The sequence below is a fragment of the Aegilops tauschii genome, chromosome 2 (assembly GCF_002575655.3).
Source record: "Aegilops tauschii subsp. strangulata cultivar AL8/78 chromosome 2, Aet v6.0, whole genome shotgun sequence".
Taxonomy (NCBI): Eukaryota; Viridiplantae; Streptophyta; class Magnoliopsida; order Poales; family Poaceae; genus Aegilops; species Aegilops tauschii.
Genome location: NC_053036.3, coordinates 119,762,455 through 119,780,319, shown reverse-complemented (window position 1 = coordinate 119,780,319; position 17,865 = coordinate 119,762,455). Strand labels below are relative to the sequence as shown.

At 50.5% G+C, this 17,865-nt stretch overlaps 1 protein-coding gene across 1 annotated transcript; it reads right to left on the bottom strand.

The window, feature by feature from the left end:
* Window positions 1-5,689: 5,689 nt before the first annotated feature.
* Window positions 5,690-8,608, bottom strand: LOC109734537 (alcohol dehydrogenase-like 2). The gene is made up of 9 exons (XM_020293745.4): window positions 8,457-8,608; window positions 8,222-8,358; window positions 8,089-8,135; window positions 7,003-7,328; window positions 6,852-6,934; window positions 6,616-6,691; window positions 6,482-6,546; window positions 6,294-6,389; window positions 5,690-6,204 (listed from the first exon to the last, which is right to left on the bottom strand). The coding sequence occupies exons 1-9, from the start codon at window positions 8,512-8,514 to the stop codon at window positions 5,842-5,844; spliced, it is 1,251 nt and encodes a 416-aa protein (XP_020149334.1). The 5' UTR covers window positions 8,515-8,608; the 3' UTR covers window positions 5,690-5,841.
* Window positions 8,609-17,865: the final 9,257 nt, after the last annotated feature.

Here is a 17,865-nt window from a genome sequence, read left to right as displayed (position 1 = left end):
ATCGACCTCATTTTGGGTATGGATTGGTTGAAAGCGCATACTGCTTCTATAGTTTGCGCCACTAAAACCGTCCATCTGCTACACCCTTCAGATGAGATAGTTACTTACCAAGCCCATCTGGTGCAAAATGCCGAGGCAAGGCTCTATGCATTGAATGCATTGAATTCTACACCACTCGAGGGCATTGAAAACATTCCCGTTGTGCGTGAATTCCTCGACGTCTTCCCTGAAGAACTTCCGGGGATTCCCCCTGCTAGAGCTGTCGAATTCATCATCGACTTGAAACCAGGCACCACTCCTATAGCCAAGCGGCCCTACAAAATGCCGCCGCATGAACTCCTTGAGCTTAAGGAGGAAATCGACAAATCTCTTCGCAAAGGATTCATTCGCCCAAGTTGCTCTCCTTGTGGAGCACCTTCTCTCTTTGTCAAGAAGAAGGATGGGACAAACCGGTTAGTTCAAGACTACCGTCCTATAAACCAAGCTACCATTCAAAATAAATACCCTCTTCCTCGGATCAATGATCTGTATGATCAACTGGCGGGTTCGTCAGTGTTCTCTAAGCTCGACTTGAGGTTGGGCTACCACCAGATCCGTGTTCGCAAAGAGGATATCCCAAAGACCGCCTTCGTGACTCGCTATGGTTCATACGAGTACACCGTCATGTCTTTCGGTTTAACCAATGCTCCAGCCACCTTCTCTCGTCTGATGAACTATATATTCATGGATTACCTCGACAAGTTCGTCGTGGTTTATCTGGATGATATCCTGGTATTTTCCAAGAACGAAGAAGAACATGCTGAACATCTTCGACTTGTGCTGGAAAAGCTACGAGAGCATCAACTATATGCCAAGTTCTCCAAATGTGAATTCTGGCTACCGGAAGTAACCTATCTTGGGCATGTCATCTCTAAGGATGGTATTGCCGTCAACCCCGAGCAAGTTCAGGCTATTCTTGATTGGACTCCCCCCAAGAACGTTAAGCAAGTCAGAAGTTTTCTCGGTCTCGCCAGCTATTGCCGTCGATTCGTCGAGAACTTCTCCAAGATCGCCAGGCCTCTGACTAACCTGTTGCATAAGGGCGTCAAGTTCCAATGGACAGACAAGTGTCAGGAAAGTTTCCAGGCACTCAAAGACAAGTTGACTTCTGCTCCAGTTCTAGCTCCACCTGATACTAAGAAGGACTTTGTCATTTTCTGCGACGCTTCCCGTCAAGGATTAGGCTGTGTCCTAATGCAAGACCGCAAAGTGATTGCTTATGCCTCTCGGTAATTGCGCCCTCACGAAGAGAACTACCCAGTTCACGACCTCGAACTTGCTGCTGTCATTCATGCGCTGAAGCAGTGGCGACATTACCTTCTCGGTAATCGTTGCGAGATCTTCACTGACCACCAAAGTCTGAAGTATCTGTTTACTCAGCCAGATCTGAACCTCCGTCAACAGAGGTGGATGGAGCTTGTTGCAGACTTTGACTTGGGTATTTCCTATACGCCAGGCAAGGCTAATGTAATGGCTGATGCCTTGAGCCGCAAGTCTTACTGCAACCACCTCCAGGTTCATAAAGTTCAACCCTCGCTTGTTGAAGAATTCAGGAAGCTGAACCTCCATATTGTTCCTCCGGGTGCACTCGCTCCCCCTCCTAAGGAGTTTGGCAAGGTGAACCTCCACGTTGTTACCCAGGGTTCCCTCAATACCCTAGTTGCTAAACCAGATCTCGTGGATAGCATCAAAAGGCTACAGGGGTATGACTTTGAAGCCCACAAGATTAAGCGCTACCTCGCAGAAGGAAAGCCCTCATTCTTCACCATTGCTGAAGATGGCACCCTATACTTCAAGGGCCGCCTAGTGGTGCCATGTGTAGAGAAAAACCTGGATATGACACAGGAAGTTATGAAAGAAGCTCATGATACGCCTCTATGTATCCATCCTGGTAGTACAAAGATGTACCAAGACATCCATCAGAGATTCTGGTGGTCTAATATGAAGCAAGACATTGCTCGTTATGTTGCTGAGTGTGACGTTTGCCGTCGTATCAAAGCAGAACATCAAAGGCCTGCTGGAACTCTGCAACCTATCTCTATTCCTGAATGGAAATGGGACCATGTCGAGATGGACTTCGTCACTGGATTTCCCAAATCACAGAAAGGTAATGATGCTATTCTTGTCGTCATTGACCGGCTTTCCAAAGTTGCACATTTCCTGGCGGTCAAGGAAACGATCACTGCTAGTCAACTGGCAACGCTCTATATGTCCAGGATTGTTTCACTCCATGGTATTCCATTGGTTATCAGTTCAGACCGTGGCAGCTTATTCACTTCAAGATTCTGGGCAAGTTTCCAAGAAGCTATGGGAACTCATCTGTCATTCAGTACTGCGTTTCATCCTCAATCGCAAGGGCAAGTTGAACGCGTCAACCAAGTTCTCGAAGACATGCTTCGAGCTTGTGTTATTTCCTTCGGCAAGAAATGGGAGGAATCTCTCCCGTATGCTGAGTTCTCTTATAATAATAGCTATCAAGCTAGTCTGAAGATGGCCCCCTTCGAAGTGTTATATGGACGAAAGTGCCGAACCCCTCTGAACTGGTCAGAAACTGGGGAACGTCCACTCTTCGGTCCGGATATTATCCAAGATGCCGAAGAACAAGTCCGCATTATCCGTGAGAATCTCAAGACTGCTCAGTCACGTCAGAAGAGTCAGTATGACCGTCATCATAAAGACATGGTCTATCAACCTGGCGAAAAGGCTTATCTTCGAGTCACACCTATGAAGGGTGCTCACCGCTTCGGGATCAAGGGCAAACTAGCTCCTCGCTATATTGGCCCATTCACTATTCTTGAAAGGCATGGAAAAGTGGCATACCAACTGGAGCTACCGCCGAACCTTTCTCAGGTTCACGATGTGTTCCATGTGTCACAGCTCCGCCGTTGCTTCAAGGACCCAATCCGAGCTGTGGATCATGAAGTGCTCGAATTGCAACAAGACCTCTCCTATAAGGAGCATAAAACATGGATTCCGTTTAGATTCCGTTTGATATGGATATTCTGCGAAACATAAAACATGCAACAGACAGGAACTGGCACTGGGCACTGGATCAATTTGTTAGTCCCAAAAATAGTGTAAAAAGTTGCCAAAAAGTATATGAAAGTTGTATAATATTGGCATGGAACAATAAAAAATTATAGATACGACGGAGACGTATCATAAGCATACGCGTAATGTCGGTCCGGGCCGTTTCATCCAACAATACCGCCGAACCAAAGTATGCCATGCTGGTAAGCAGTATGACTTGTATCGCCCACAACTCACTTGTGTTCTACTCATGCATATAACATCAACGCATAAAACCTGGCTCGGATGCCACTGTTGGGGAACGTAGTACTTTCAAAAAAAATCCTACGCACACACAGGATCATGGTGATGCATAGCAACAAGAGGGGAGAGTGTATCCACGTACCCTCGTAGACCGAAAGCGGAAGCGTTAGCACAACGCGGTTGATGTAGTCGTACGTCTTCACGATCCGGCCGATCAAGTACCGAACGTACGGCACCTCCGAGTTCAGCACATGTTCATCTCGATGACGTCCCTCGAACTCCGATCCAGCCGAGCTTTGAGGGAGAGTTCCGTCAGCACGACGGCGTGGTGACGATGATGATGTTCTACCGACGCAGGGCTTCGCCTAAGCACCGCTACGATATTATCGAGGTGGATTATGGTGGAGGGGGGCACCGCACACGGCTAAGAGATCAAGAGATCAATTGTTGTGTCTATGGGGTGCCCCCATCCTCCGTATATAAAGGGGGGAGGAGGAGAGGGCCGGCCAAGGGGGTGCCGCGTCCTAGGAGGGGGAAACCTACTCCAAGTAGGTTTGCCCCTCCCTTTCCTAGTCCAAGAAGGAGGGGGAGGAAGGAGTGGGAGAGGGGAAAGGCAAGGGGGGCGCCGCCCCCCTTCCTTGTCCTATTCGGACTCAAGGGGAGGGGGCATGCCTCTTGCCCTGGCCGGCCCCTCTCTCTCTCCACTAGGGCCCAACAAGGCCCATTAGTTCCTGGGGGGGGGGGGGGGGTCCGGTAACCCCCGGTACTCCGATAAATGTCCGAAACCTTTCGGAACCTTTTCGGTGTCCAAACATAGTCGTCCAATATATCGATCTTTACGTCCCGACCATTTCGAGACTCCTCGTCATGTCCCTGATCACATCCGGGACTCCGAACAACCTTCGGCACATCAAAACACATAAACTCATAATATAACCGTCATCAAACTTTAAGCGTGCGGACCCTACGGGTTCGAGAACTATGTAGACATGACCGAGACACGTCTCCGGTCAATAACCAATAGCGGAACCTGGATGCTCATATTGGCTCACACATATTCTACGAAGATCTTTATCGGTCAAACCGCATAACAACATACGTTGTTCCCTTTGTCATCGGTATGTTACTTGCTCGAGATTCAATCGTCGGTATCTCAATACCTAGTTCAATCTCGTTACCGGCAAGTCTCTTTACTCGTTCCATAATACATCATTCCGCAACTAACTCATTAGTTGCAATGATTGCAAGGCTTAAGTGATGTGCATTACCGAGTGGGCCCAGAGATACCTCTCCGACAATCGGAGTGACAAATCCTAATATCGAAATACGCCAACCCAACAAGTACCTTCGGAGACACCTGTAGAGCACCTTTATAATCACCCAGTTACGTTGTGACGTTTGGTAGCACACAAAGTGTTCCTCCGATAAACGGGAGTTGCATAATCTCATAGTCATAGTAACATGTATAAGTCATGAAGAAAACAATAGCAACATACTAAACGATCAAGTGCTAAGCTAACGGAATGGGTCAAGTCAATCACATCATTCTCCCAATGATGTGATCCCGTTAATAAAATGACAACTCTTTGTCTATGGCTAGAAAACATAATCATCTTTGATTAACGAGCTAGTCAAGTAGAGGCATACTAGTGACACTCTGTTTGTCTATGTATTCACACATGTATTATGTTTCCGATTAATACAATTCTAGCATGAATAATAAACATTTATCATGATATAAGGAAATAAATAATAACTTTATTATTGCCTCTAGGGCATATTTCCTTCATAAAATGTTGTCATCGACACGGAAGTTGCTCTTTACCTTGATAGATCATATGACGCATGAATAGTTCTCTAGAGCTGCGGCGATTATGTGGGCGACCGTAGCACGCCGAGAAAGGCTACTCACGGGGACATCTTCCCGGGCTTGCTCTTGACACATATTTTTATGGATAATTTTCTAGTGGGCGAGGGACAAGCTGAGAGGAGGCCGGCATGGACTACGAGAACTGGCAGCGAGGTGGATTTCACTACCGATGGGATGTATGAAGATCATTGTTGATGTAGCGGTTGCAAAGAACAACAGTTGGGGTGCCACTGCTGCGACAGTTATGCTAAAGGGTGAAGACATCGAGCATTTGCGGTTGTACTCAAAGGTGTAACACACCCTACGATGCTCAAGGCGTTGGCGTGCAGAGTAGAATCGGTGGGCTCGTTAGTGGGCGCGTCGGCGGCTCGTTCCGGCGGCAGTAGTGAACGTTCGATGGTCTCAGAATCTCAATGCAAATTTTATTATGTTTGATATGTTTTGTTCTTCCTGTGAACTTTTATAGAGTAATAGATTTGATCTTTTTTTAATAAAAGATCAAACATATTTCTTCCGAAAAAATGCATTTCTCTCCAGAAAAAACGCATTTCTCTCTGCAGAATAAATTATCACATCTGGCTTGCAAATGAACAACGACATTACAGCGAGAAGCCCACGACAATGATAGGTCGCCCACAAACGAGCAATGACTATCGTGGCTAGTCACGATAGGACAACGATGTCAGTCGTGCCTTGGCATTGCACGCGCGTCCATTTTCCACGCCGACGCTACCGTTCTCCCTGGCCCCGTCCATCCAGATGATGCACCTGAGGCACTTCCCCTGCGTGAGCAGGTCGAACGCAGCGTTGATGTCGTTGAACCCCATCTCGTGTGTCACGAACTCGTCCAGCTCCAGCTCCTTGTCCACGTACTTCTGCGCCAGGATCGGGATGTCGGCCTTGGGCTTGAGCCCCCCGAAGAGCGAGCCGACGACCGACCTCCCCATGAGGATGTCGTGCGAGGGTATGCTCATCGGCGCAACGCCATTGGAGACGCCGAGCACGACCGTCTTCCCCCACCCCTGTTTTAACCAATCACCACGAAAAATGAACCATGGGTCAGTCTGTCACCTGTCGTTGAGTAATTCAATAGCTTCAGACCAGTGCCTACCTTCCGGGAGCTTTGGAAGGCTTCAGCCATGACCGACGTCGAGCCGATGCACTCGAAGCAGTAGTCGGCGCCGCCGCCGGTCATCTCCTTGACTACCTAGACGGAGATCGATTCACGGAAGGTTCATTAGCAACTTTTGAGTACTCATGAACAAAGGCTTGTACGTTTTGACTGGTTCGGAATCGAACCTCGCTCACGGTCCTCTCCCCGATATCGTTCGGGTTGATGAAGTCGGTGATTCCCAGCCTCTTGCCTGCGATTGTTTTTCTTCAGATGATTCAAGTATATAGCCCTAAATAATTATCCATTTATGGTAACATACCGATGTCGCGCTTTTCCGGGTTCAGATCCACCCCAATGATCCGCTTAGCCCCACGCATCCTGCACCCTTGTGCTACCTGAAGTACAGATTGGCACTGGTTGGAAACGTGCGGTGTAGTGTACTGTGAGACAGCCACTAGAACATCAGGCGCACGGGCCAACTTTCGAGCTAACAAACGAATCAAGGCATCAAATTATCAGTAGGTGAGGATGATTCTGATGTCGGCAATCGTTTACCGCCAACCCGACGGCGCCTAGCCCGAACACGGCGACGCTGGACCCGGGCTCCACCGCCGCCACCTTCCAGGCCGCGCCGATTCCTGCACCCTCCCGCCAATCAGTTTGCGCGCTGTAAGTCGTAGGTCAGGCGTCAGTGAAGATTAGTTACCGGTGGACACGCCGCAGCTGAGCAGGCAGGCTTTCTCCGGCGGGACGCCAGGGTCAAGCCTGACGACGTGCGCGACGTCGACGACCGTGTACTCGGTGAAGCTGGATACGCCAAGGAAGTTGTTGATGGGCTCGCCGGTGGCGGCGAACGAGAAGCGAGTCGTACCGTCGCGCGGCATGCCGGGCCGGCCGGCGGGTAGCCCCGAGCAGATGTTGCTGCGGTCCGAGAGGCAGTCGGGACAGTCGCCGCACTGCGCCAAGAACACCGGCACCACCGTGTCCCCGACGGCCACCTCGTGCACGTGATCCCCCACGCTCTCCACCACACTGGGAACAAAAAGAAAGGAAGAGTGGACGCGATATTTCTTAGCTCGAGTTCAAATCAGCTTGGTGAACAGTAAAACCTAAAAAGAATCATAAAAATTCGATTTATTTTTTGGCAAACATTGACAAATGTTTCGAGTGACTTCCATGAATGTCATGATGAAACTTTACAACCATTCAAAACATTTGTGGAAGATTGGCCCAGTAGAACATAGGGGCATCTAATGATTGAAACATGGAAGAATCTGTGTATTGATGAAATCGGAGCTTGAATGCGCAATCGAAGTTGCCTGTGTTGTGGGTCGGACTTGAACTCGGTGTTGGCTTTCTGCTTCATTTTACAAAATTGGGGCGGGGGAAACCCCTTTCATTCAAAAAAGAAAATGCGCAATCGAACAACCAGCGTGGGCCTCGCATTTGGTAGGCAAAGAATTATCTTGTGTTCTCTATTGACGACTTTCTGAAAGCAACATTACTTGTAACTTATCCATCAGCAATGGCAAACCCAATTGTAAAGAAAACGTTTCACTCCAAAAGAAACGTGACGAAACTTAGTACTTGGTGTGGCTAACGGGGTTAAAATGTCAAATAACTTCGGGTTTCATCGTAAACTTTTGAGTAGGATTTCAGATGAATTGAGTGTCATTTGGGAACGGATAGCCAACGTTCTGGAAATGACGGACAGCCAATCCCATGACAATTCCTACTCAGGTTGTAATCGTTCCGCGAACAGAACACAAAGATAGATAAATCATGCATTTACCCGGCTGCTTCGTGCCCCAGGATTGACGGATGCCGGGGCGGGAAACCCTACAGAAAAGAGGAAGATAAGGAGCACACCCTGATGAACAAACACTACAGAGGATCGAATCAGCGAAGGTGAAGAACCCACGCACCTTCAAGCGCCAGAAGGTGACGTCGGTGTGGCAGAGCGAGGTGCAGAGAATCTTGATGCGGACCTCGTGCGCCCGCGGCGGCGCCACCTCCACCTCCTCCATCTCCAGCGGCTGCCCGGCCACCTTGCAAACCGCCGCTGCATGCGCACGTGCCGTGTTTAGCTACAAGCTGCGTACGGGTTTGGACAGGGGATGGAGGTAGACGAAGGCCAGCACGTCGTCGGCGATCGAGTACCTTTGCACCTGATGGGTTTCGTCGCCGTGTTCTGCTCCATCGTCTTCCCGGCAGGCATGTCGTCCCTCGCTCACTCGTGTGCAGAAAGTGTTGTGATTGATTGCTGCTGAGAGAGAGAAGGTGATGGTGGCGCAATGATTTGTGGAGCTGAACGCTAAGGACAGGTGCATCTTAATACTAGTCAAATGCACGTGCTTTGCACGCGATGCATAGTTATGTACACATCAGCGTTGTTACGTTCATACTCAAAATGCCTTGCAACATTTCTTTCTCCTTCTATACGCTGTGGTTGTAAAAAGTGCAAAGAGAAACATTTTACAGCAAAACTTTATAATATGAAACACCCGCCTGATCCATGCGGAACATTAGATATTGCAGAAAATAGAAAGATCGAGAGCATGCATTCTATGGTGGGTCCAGTCAGAGACAAGATGGGTACAGTGGCTTGCCCATTCACTCTTCAGGCCTCCTTTGGTTCATAGGATGAGAAAATCATATGAATAGAAAAGTCATAGAAAATGAGATGACATGTATCTCAAATCCTGTGGGTAAGAATAGGAAAGGAAATGCCCTTTGATTCACATCATATAATTTTTTTCATTGAGTCTAGACTAATATTTATTTTTCTATGAAATGTGAAGGATAGGAAAAATTCCTCCATAGGAATAGGATTTCATTCCTACAAACCAAAGGGCTTTAAAGAAAATTTTCCTACAGAAATCATATCCTATGAAATTCCTACAAGATTCCTCTAAACCAAAGGAGGCCTTAATTTATTATCACGAAGGGTTCAAGGCAAGGGAAAACTTTATTTTTGCCATTCTAGTTTTTGCCTACTTTACTTATGCCACTCTAGAATTTGACATATCACTTTTGCCTCTCTAGCTTTTGCCTACTTTGCTTATGCCACTCTAGAATTTGACATATCGCTTTTGCCACTCTTAGTTTTTAACAATACATCACAAATGCCAATCAATGGCAAAAGCAATAACTTTTCATTTCACTTTTGTCACTCTTAGATTTTGACAATGTATCACAATTGCCACTCTAAAATTATTGTTTTTTCCATGGAATGGCAATTGTGATGTATTATCAAAAACTAAGAGCGGCAAAAAATGATATGTCAAATTCTAGAGTGGCATAAGCAAAGTGGTCAAAAGCTAGAGTGGCAAAAACAAAGTTTTCCCTCAAGGCAAAGCATATGAGTGCATATGTGGGGCTCACATATAGCAGCTTTTACTGCATGCTGGTAGAGAGATAGCAAATCCTAGCCATCCGATGCATGCAAATGAACGGCCAATATTGTAGGGATTCGCCTGCATTTTTAACCATTCGATGTAGAAGCTAGACGGCAGAGATTTGGTGGGAAACCAAGGCAAAGCAAAATTTAAAAATTGTTGTACTATAGTAGTAGAGATATATATTACTCCCTTCATTCCTAAATATTTGTTTTTTAGAGATTTGAAATGGACTACCACATACAGATGTATATAGACATATTTTAGAATGTAGATTCACTCATTTTGCTTCATATGTAGTCACTTGTTGAAATCTCTAGAAAGACAATATTTAGGAACGGAGGGAGTAGCAAGCAGAGGCGCAGCAGCACGCCGCGCCCAAGCTTGAGCCCATTGTTGATCAAATTCTAACTTAATCTATTGTTGCTCGAGTCTGCTACCATAGTATATTGTTTGTTTATATGTAACTTTTGTGTACATTTCTGGTGAGCAGATATATACTTGTGTGAGAAAGGTACAATAGATATCTGGATTGTTTGATTAGATTGCATAGCTAGGTGCATACATGTGCTGTAAACACTCGATTATGATAATATATCATATAGCTAGATGGCATACGTGCCCGAATAAAGAGGATAATTCAATAAAGTATATTGTATTTCATTAGTGCTGTGAACGATCTGCTTTTGGTCTTTATCTCTTGTCATCAAGTTCTACATCAGAGGATAATATGATCATTTCGTCGGGTGGTTACTTGTCCTGGAGTTTTCTCGAATTCTTACTTTAGTTGGCGCTCTATTTCTTCAAGTACTAGAAGTTGATCTTGTCTATCATGCGGGTAATGCAGAATTAGCGTTCCTCTGGTCATTGGAATTTGTTAGCGTTCTTATCAGTGCTTAATATCCTCGCATACATTGACCTAGAATTTCTTCACCCACCACAATTTTGAACGAAATATGCCCTAGAGGTAATAATAAAGTTATTATTTATTTCCTTATTTCATAATAAATGTTTATTATTCATGCTAGAATTGTATTAACCGGAAACATTATACATGTGTGAATACATAGACAAACAGAGTGTCACTAGTATGCCTCTACTTGACTAGCTCATTTATCAAAGATGGTTAAGTTTCCTAACCATAGACATGAGTTGTCATTTGATAAACGGGGTCACATTATTAGGAGAATGATGTGATTGAATTGACCCATTCCGTTGGCTTAGCACTTGATCGTTTTAGTTTACTGCTATTGCTTTCTTCATGACTTATACATGTTCCTACGACTATGAGATTATGCAACTCCCGATTACCGGAGGAACACTTTGTGTGCTACCAAACATCACAACGTAACTGGGTGATTATAAAGGTGCTCTACAGGTGTCTCCGATGGTACTTGTTGAGTTGGCATAGATCGATACTAGGATTTGTCACTCCGATTGTCGGAGAGGTATCTCTGGGCCCTCTCAGTAATGCACATCACTATAAGCCTTGCAAGCAATGTGACTAATGAGTTAGTTGCGGGATGATGCATTACGGAACGAGTAAAAAGACTTGCCGGTAACGAGATTGATCTAGGTATGAGGATACCGACGATCGAATCTCGGGCAAGTAACATGCTGATGACAAAGGGAACAACGTATGTTGTTATGCGGTTTGACCGATAAATATCTTTGTAGAATATGTAGGAACCAATATGAGCATCCAGGTTCTGCTATTGGTTATTGACCGGAGATGAGTCTCGGTCATGTCTACATAGTTCTCGAACCCGTAGGGTCCGCACGCTTAAAGTTCTGTGACGATCGGTATTATGAGTTTTTGTGTTTTGATGTACCGAAGGTAGTTCGGAGTCCCGGATATGATCACGGACATGACGGTGAGTCTCGAAATGGTCAAGACGTAAAGATCTATATATTGGACGACTATGTTCGGACACCGAAAGTGTTTCGAGAGGTTTCGGACATTTACCGGGGTACCGGGGGGTTACCGGAACCCCCCCAGGGAGTATATTGGGCCTAATGGGCCCTAGTGGGAGAAGAGGAGGGGCGGCCAGGGCAGCCGCGCACCCCTCCCCCTCTAGTCCGAATTGGACAAGGAGGGGGGCGGCGCCCCCCTTTTTCCTTCTCTTCCTCTCTCCCTTCCTTCCCTTCTCCTACTCCTACTAGGAAAGGAGCCAGGTTTATGCGTAGATGTTATATGCACGAGTAGAACACAAGAGAGTTGTGAGCGATACAAGTCATACTGCTTACCAGCATGTCATACTTTGGTTCGGCGGTATTGTTGGATGAAGCGGCCCGGAACGACATTACGCGTACGCTTACGCGAGACTGGTTCTACCGACGTGCTTTGCACACAGGTGGCTGGCGGGTGTCAGTTTCTCCAACTTTAGTTAAATCGAGTGTGACTACGCCCGGTCCTTGAGAAGGTTAAAACAGCACTAACTTGACGAAATATCGTTGTGGTTTTGATGCGTAGGTAAGAACGGTTCGTGCTCAGCCCGTAGCAGCCACGTAAAACTTGCAACAACAAAGTAGAGGACGTCTAACTTGTTTTTGCAGGGCATGTTGTGATGTGATATGGTCAAGGCATGATGCTATATTTTATTGAATGAGATGATCATGTTTTGTAACGGAGTTATCGGCAACTGGCAGGAGCCATATGGTTGTCGCTTCATTGTATTGAATGCAATCGCCCTGTAATTGCTTTACTTTATCACTAAGCGGTAGCGATAGTCGTAGAAGCAATAGTTGGCGAGACGACAATGATGCTACGATGGAGATCAAGGTGTCCCGCCGGTGACGATGGTGATCATGATGATGCTTTGGAGATGGAGATCAAAGGCACAAGATGATGATGGCCATATCATATCACTTATATTGATTACATGTGATGTTTATCCTTTATGCATCTTATTCTGCTTTGGTTGACGGTAGCATTATAAGATGATCTCTCACTAAATTTCAAGGTAAAAGTGTTCTCCCTGAGTATGCACCGTTGCCAAAGTTCATCGTGCTGAGACACCACGTGATGATCGGGTGTGATAAGCTCAACGTTCATCTACAACGGGTGCAAGCCAGGTTTGTACACGCAGAAATACTCGGGTTAAACTTACGAGCCTAGCATATGCAGATATGGCCTCGGAACACTGAGACCGAAAGGTCGAGCGTGATTCATATTGTCGGTGTACAAAAGTAGGGGCACCCCTTTGTACCCCTTTACTTGTGCACGGGCAGTCGGAGCCGCGCGTCACGGCCACACTAAGCAGAGCAGAGGAGGGAAGCCGGAGAGAAGCCAATGCACAAGAAGCCCAAGGCAACGCCAAGACCAAGAACACAAAGGATAGAAGGGCGAAGCAGGTTCCCCCGGCAAGACCTTTGCCGGGGCAACCTCGGCAGCCCCGGCAAGGGCCTTGCCGGGGCGGCACGCCCGACGCCGACAGAGTGAGCCACCCTTGAGCCCATGGGTTCCAACTCAACCAACTACATTGGAACTAGGGCTCGGGAGGCACCTCCGTGGTGGCATGCAAATCTTTGTCAAGACCATAGAGATGTGAGATCAGATGAGAACCAGAAGACGGCGACCCTCGGCGGGATCCTTGCCAAGGAGGTCCACAAGACCCCCGGCAAGCGCCTTGCCAGGGACGACTGCAACGCCGCGGCAAGACCCTTGCCGGGCCCCCGGCAAGACCCATGTCGAGGCTATCAGCGGGGCCACAGCCAGGCCCGCATCGACCAAGACTCCGCCGCCATTCGCATGCGGCTGCCAGCCCAACCAGCTGGGTAGGCACCTGCGTGGCAACGCGCAGCTTCCAGGCCAACTCAGCAAGCTCCTACGTGGCGGCATGCAGATCTTCGTGAAGACCCTACCACCGCGCCACCTCAGCTGCCTGCCTGCCTACGTGGCGCCGCATGCATTGCTGGCCAGGGCGCGTGTCGGAGCGAGGAGGAGCGGCGACGGACGGGACGGGCCTCGTTCCCGCCACCAATAAAGCTAAGGGACACCTAAGCGATGTATTAAATGCGTCTTATCCTGTAACACGGGCGATAAACTCGCGCATTGTAGACCTTTCCACCTCCTGTGTGCCACTGTGGCAGCCCATTTCGACTATAAAAGGAGGCCCATGGCATACTGAAGGGGGATTCGGCTCTTTTGAACTACGCAGCCACCATAGCTAGTTCGAGAGCTCAAGAACTCTCTCAAATACACACCAAAGCAGGACTAGGGTATTACGCATCCTCGCGGCCCGAACCTGGGTAAACGATCCTTGTGTTGACTGTTAATCCTGCTCTTCTCACAACCCCGCGCCCCGGCAACCATAGTAGGGATTCTTGTGATCCCATAGGTGTCGTTTTCCACCGACATCTTTGGCGCGCCAGGTAGGGAAGCGCAATTGTGAGAATCTAGTCTAGTAGTTAGCTTAGCAGTTCCTCATCGCCATGGCTCCCAAGAAGAAGACAATCGCGGCGATCGGCTCGTCGGGAGCCGAACAACCAGTGACGGTGCGGACGAGCAGCGGGCCGGTCGCGGACAGAACCCAAGCCACGGCCCGCGAGCACTAGCATCGCTCTGGCAGTCAGAGCCTGGCGAGCGGTGTCGTTCGTGCGCCAGACGACGGGCCGCGCATCGCCAAATCCAAAGACGGGGCTGGGCCCCCCGCAGGCGGCGTGGGGCCCTCCAGGAGTGTCGCTGTACCACCCACGGGCGGCGCAGCGACCTCCAAGACGCCTACGCCGGCGCCCACAACGTGCTCTTCCCAGGGTGCGCGCAACGAGCAGCGCCACCACGCTGGAGACCCAGGACGCCGCCGTGGGAAGAGTCATGCACATCATCTGCGGGACGAAGGAGTCCAGCATGCCCGCCGAAGTGCTGGCGAAAATGGCACGCAGCCGCTGGGCCGTGATAGAACTCCTTCTAACGTGGTTAGAAGTCGAAACGTGCCACGGTCCACGCAGCTGTCATCGCCACCCACACCACCAGAAGCTTTGGCGCGCACGCAACTGCTCCTCGACTTTCCTCCTGCTGCGGAGAAGCTCGACGAGTGGAGAGCCACCATCCGGAGCCTCGTCGCTGTCGCCAATAAAGATGATCCGCGACCAGCGGGGCCCTCGGGCCGGCGCTCCGTCAAACCACCGCATGCCAGCGGTGGAGGGACCGGGGGTGCTGCGGCCACGGTGCACTCTCCTCCACGCCAGCCACCGCGGGTGTCGGTCCGTCGCGATGACGCTTGTGATAATATTTCCATAGCGTCGTGCGACCCACGGACCCACCGCGACCAACGCCAAGTTCTTTGAGGACGAGCCCCACCGTCAGGCTATGGATGCGGGCAAATGTCTTCCATCCGCGGCGGAGATACATAACATGCAGAGCAGGGAAGTCGACGTCGACCCGCGTGCCGCCGGTCCCGCAGCCCCTCATGTGCAATCTGAGGGTCTGGGACAGATCGAGCTCCATCTCCTGAGCGAAAGGGGGTGGGAAGACGGAGACGACGACGCGGTGGTCGGCGCAGCCTGATGAAGAACTCACGGGGCTGGTCCCCGACGTGACCCTCCATCGCGGGAGGCGCCGCTGGCGGAGGCACGACCGCCGCGCCACCTCGTCCCCCTCTCCCCCGACTGCCGCGGCGACCTCGGCCACGCCCCTCCCCCTTCCTCTCGTGGCTGGCTCCGTCGCCGTCGGCTCGTGGGAAGGAGGGACACACTGACGAGCAGCGACCCTCGCCGCCACCGTCGAAGGCCCAACGCCTCCTCTCGCCATGGCAGGTGGAAGAAAGTAGCAAAGGTGGAGGAGGATGGATAGTGAAGGAATGTGGGATGGCGCCCTCCCTCGCCCTCCTTATAAAGGGGCGGGGTCAAGACTCGGCTGCCCCACTCAGCCAATCCAGCCATCGGAGGCGCAGGGAGTCAGGACCGACCCGCTGCCCAATCAGCGACGGCCCGGTTTCCTGCCTCCATCACCTGCCACTTGCATGGAGGACGCGTGGCGAGTGAGCAGGATCGAAGGGACGGGTGAGGCGACCGTTCCCCGCCCCGTGACCATGGGGCGTGGACGCCTTGAAGACTGCGACCCGAGTCCACCGAGTAAATGAGTCGCGCCTCCACGCCTCCCTCTTTTTATGGGGAAGGCGCGAGCCGCCTCTTTACCATGATGTGACGCACGCATGCGGAAACCGCCCCACGCATGCCGCCCACGTCACACACGACCCCCCACGTCGCGCGTTCAACGCGGGTCGTGGGGAAGCGCAGCGGACGAAGAGTTACCGCGGTAAAAATCCGCCCCGCCTGCCCGCGCACCGTTTTGGGCCTGGCCCAACAACGTGTCGCGCTTATGTGTGGCCCAGGCCCGGGGGCTCCTGTCGGTGTACAAAAGTAGGGGCACCCCTTTGTACCCCTTTACTTGTGCACGGGTAGTCGGAGCCGCGCGCCACGACCACACTAAGCAGAGCAGAGGAGGGAAGCCGGAGAGAAGCCAAAGCACAAGAAGCCCAAGGCAACGCCAAGACCAAGAACACAAAGGACAGAAGGGCGAAGCAGGTTCCCCGGGCAAGACCCTTGCCGGGGCAACCTCGGCAGCCCCGGCAAGGGCCTTGCCGGGGCGGCACGCCCGACGCCGACAGAGTGAGCCACCCTTGAGCCCACGGGTTCCAACTCAACCAACTACATTGGAACTAGGGATCGGGAGGCACCTCCGTGGTGGCATGCAGATCTTTGTCAAGACCATAGAGATGTGAGATCAGATGAGAACCAGAAGACGGCGACCCTCGGTGGGATCCTTGCCAAGGAGGTCCACAAGACCCCCGGCAAGCGCCTTGCCGGGGACGACTGCAGCGCCGCGGCAAGACCGTTGCCGAGGCTATCAGCGGGCCACAGACAGGCCCGCATTATAACGCCCGGATAATCATGCTACAGTAATCTCACGCTAATCTTGCCACGTCACCTCCGTTACTGTTGCTAACCTCGCAGCATTTCGAAACGGAGTCAAATTCAAATTTAAAATTAAATCAAACGATAAAAGTTTTCAAACATCAAAACAAAAATGTTCGGTGGGTGCCAAATAATACACTGGTAATTATTGTGGAGAAAACTCTTTTTTAGAAAATGCCTAAGTATTTTAAAATGGATTAAAAGGTGAAAGAAAATAAATAAAAGAAAGTGCAAAACAAAACAAAAAAAATGAAAACAACCCCCCCCGGTTGGGTCTCGGCCCAGCTGGCCACTGGGCAAGCCAGGCCGGCCCAGCCGGCCCACCCCCCCTGCTGCCCCTAGCCTATTAGGCCCCCGCCCGACCAAACCCTAACCTACCCCGTCGCCCCACTCTTCCCCCCCCACGTCGTTCCCCCACTCCCCTCCGTCCCGATCTGGACGCCGCCGCCCCGGCCCCGTCGCCTTCCCACGCGCCAGGACGCCGCCGCCTCGCCGGAGCGCTCTCCCCCGCCGGACTACCTCCCCTACGCCGCCGTCCCCGCCATCCCCCTCGACCCCCACTGCCGTGACCCTGCATACCCACGGTGAGGCCACCGGCCTCCGTCGCCCGCCCCCTCTCCTCTCGGTCACCGCCGCCCCGCTCGCGCTACGGCGCGCCCAGACGCGCCCCCGCCGCGCCTGGCCACGCACCGCGCTCACCGTCGCGCCCTCACCCCGGCTCTGCCTCGCTTCGCCCGCGCCTTGTTCGACCTCGCCTCGCGCCGCGCGCCCCCCCTTTCCCCCGTGCGGCCCGCGCCCGAGCTCCCGACGGGCTCGCGTCCGCCGCGCTCCTCGCCGTGAGCCCCGCCTCCCCTGCTGCTGCTCCACGCCGGCGCGCCGCCCTGGCCCCCCCTGCTCCCTGGTCGCCGGCGCCCCGCAGCGCCCAAATCGGGTGCGCCCCGCGGGCGAGTGCCCGTTCGGGCTGGGCCCGATAGCCCAGCACCCAATTGCCCCCTGGCCCAATGACAAACGGGCCCCAGCGCCCCAGAACGGTTTTTATCGAAAAGAAAATAAAAATAAAAATAATAAATAAAAATAAAAATAAAATAATAAATAAAATAAATTAATAATAATAATAATTAATAGAAATAAAAAATAAAATAATAAATAAAATAAATTAATAATAATAATAATAATAAATTAATAAAAATAAATAAATAAATAAATAAAGAAAATAAAAATAATTTTAATTAAGTTAATTAATTAATTAAGTT

What these genes read in the sequence shown, in the direction of transcription:
- LOC109734537 (XM_020293745.4), bottom strand. Translation starts at nt 8,514, where the DNA reads ATGCCTGCCGGGAAGACGATGGAGCAGAACACGGCGACGAAACCCATC. An exon ending in CAGCTGCGGCGTGTCCACCG is followed by an intron (nt 6,935 to 7,002) that starts GTAACTAATCTT and finishes GGGAGGGTGCAG; the next exon opens with GAATCGGCGCGGCCTGGAAG. An exon ending in CCCGGAAAAGCGCGACATCG is followed by an intron (nt 6,547 to 6,615) that starts GTATGTTACCAT and finishes AAACAATCGCAG; the next exon opens with GCAAGAGGCTGGGAATCACC.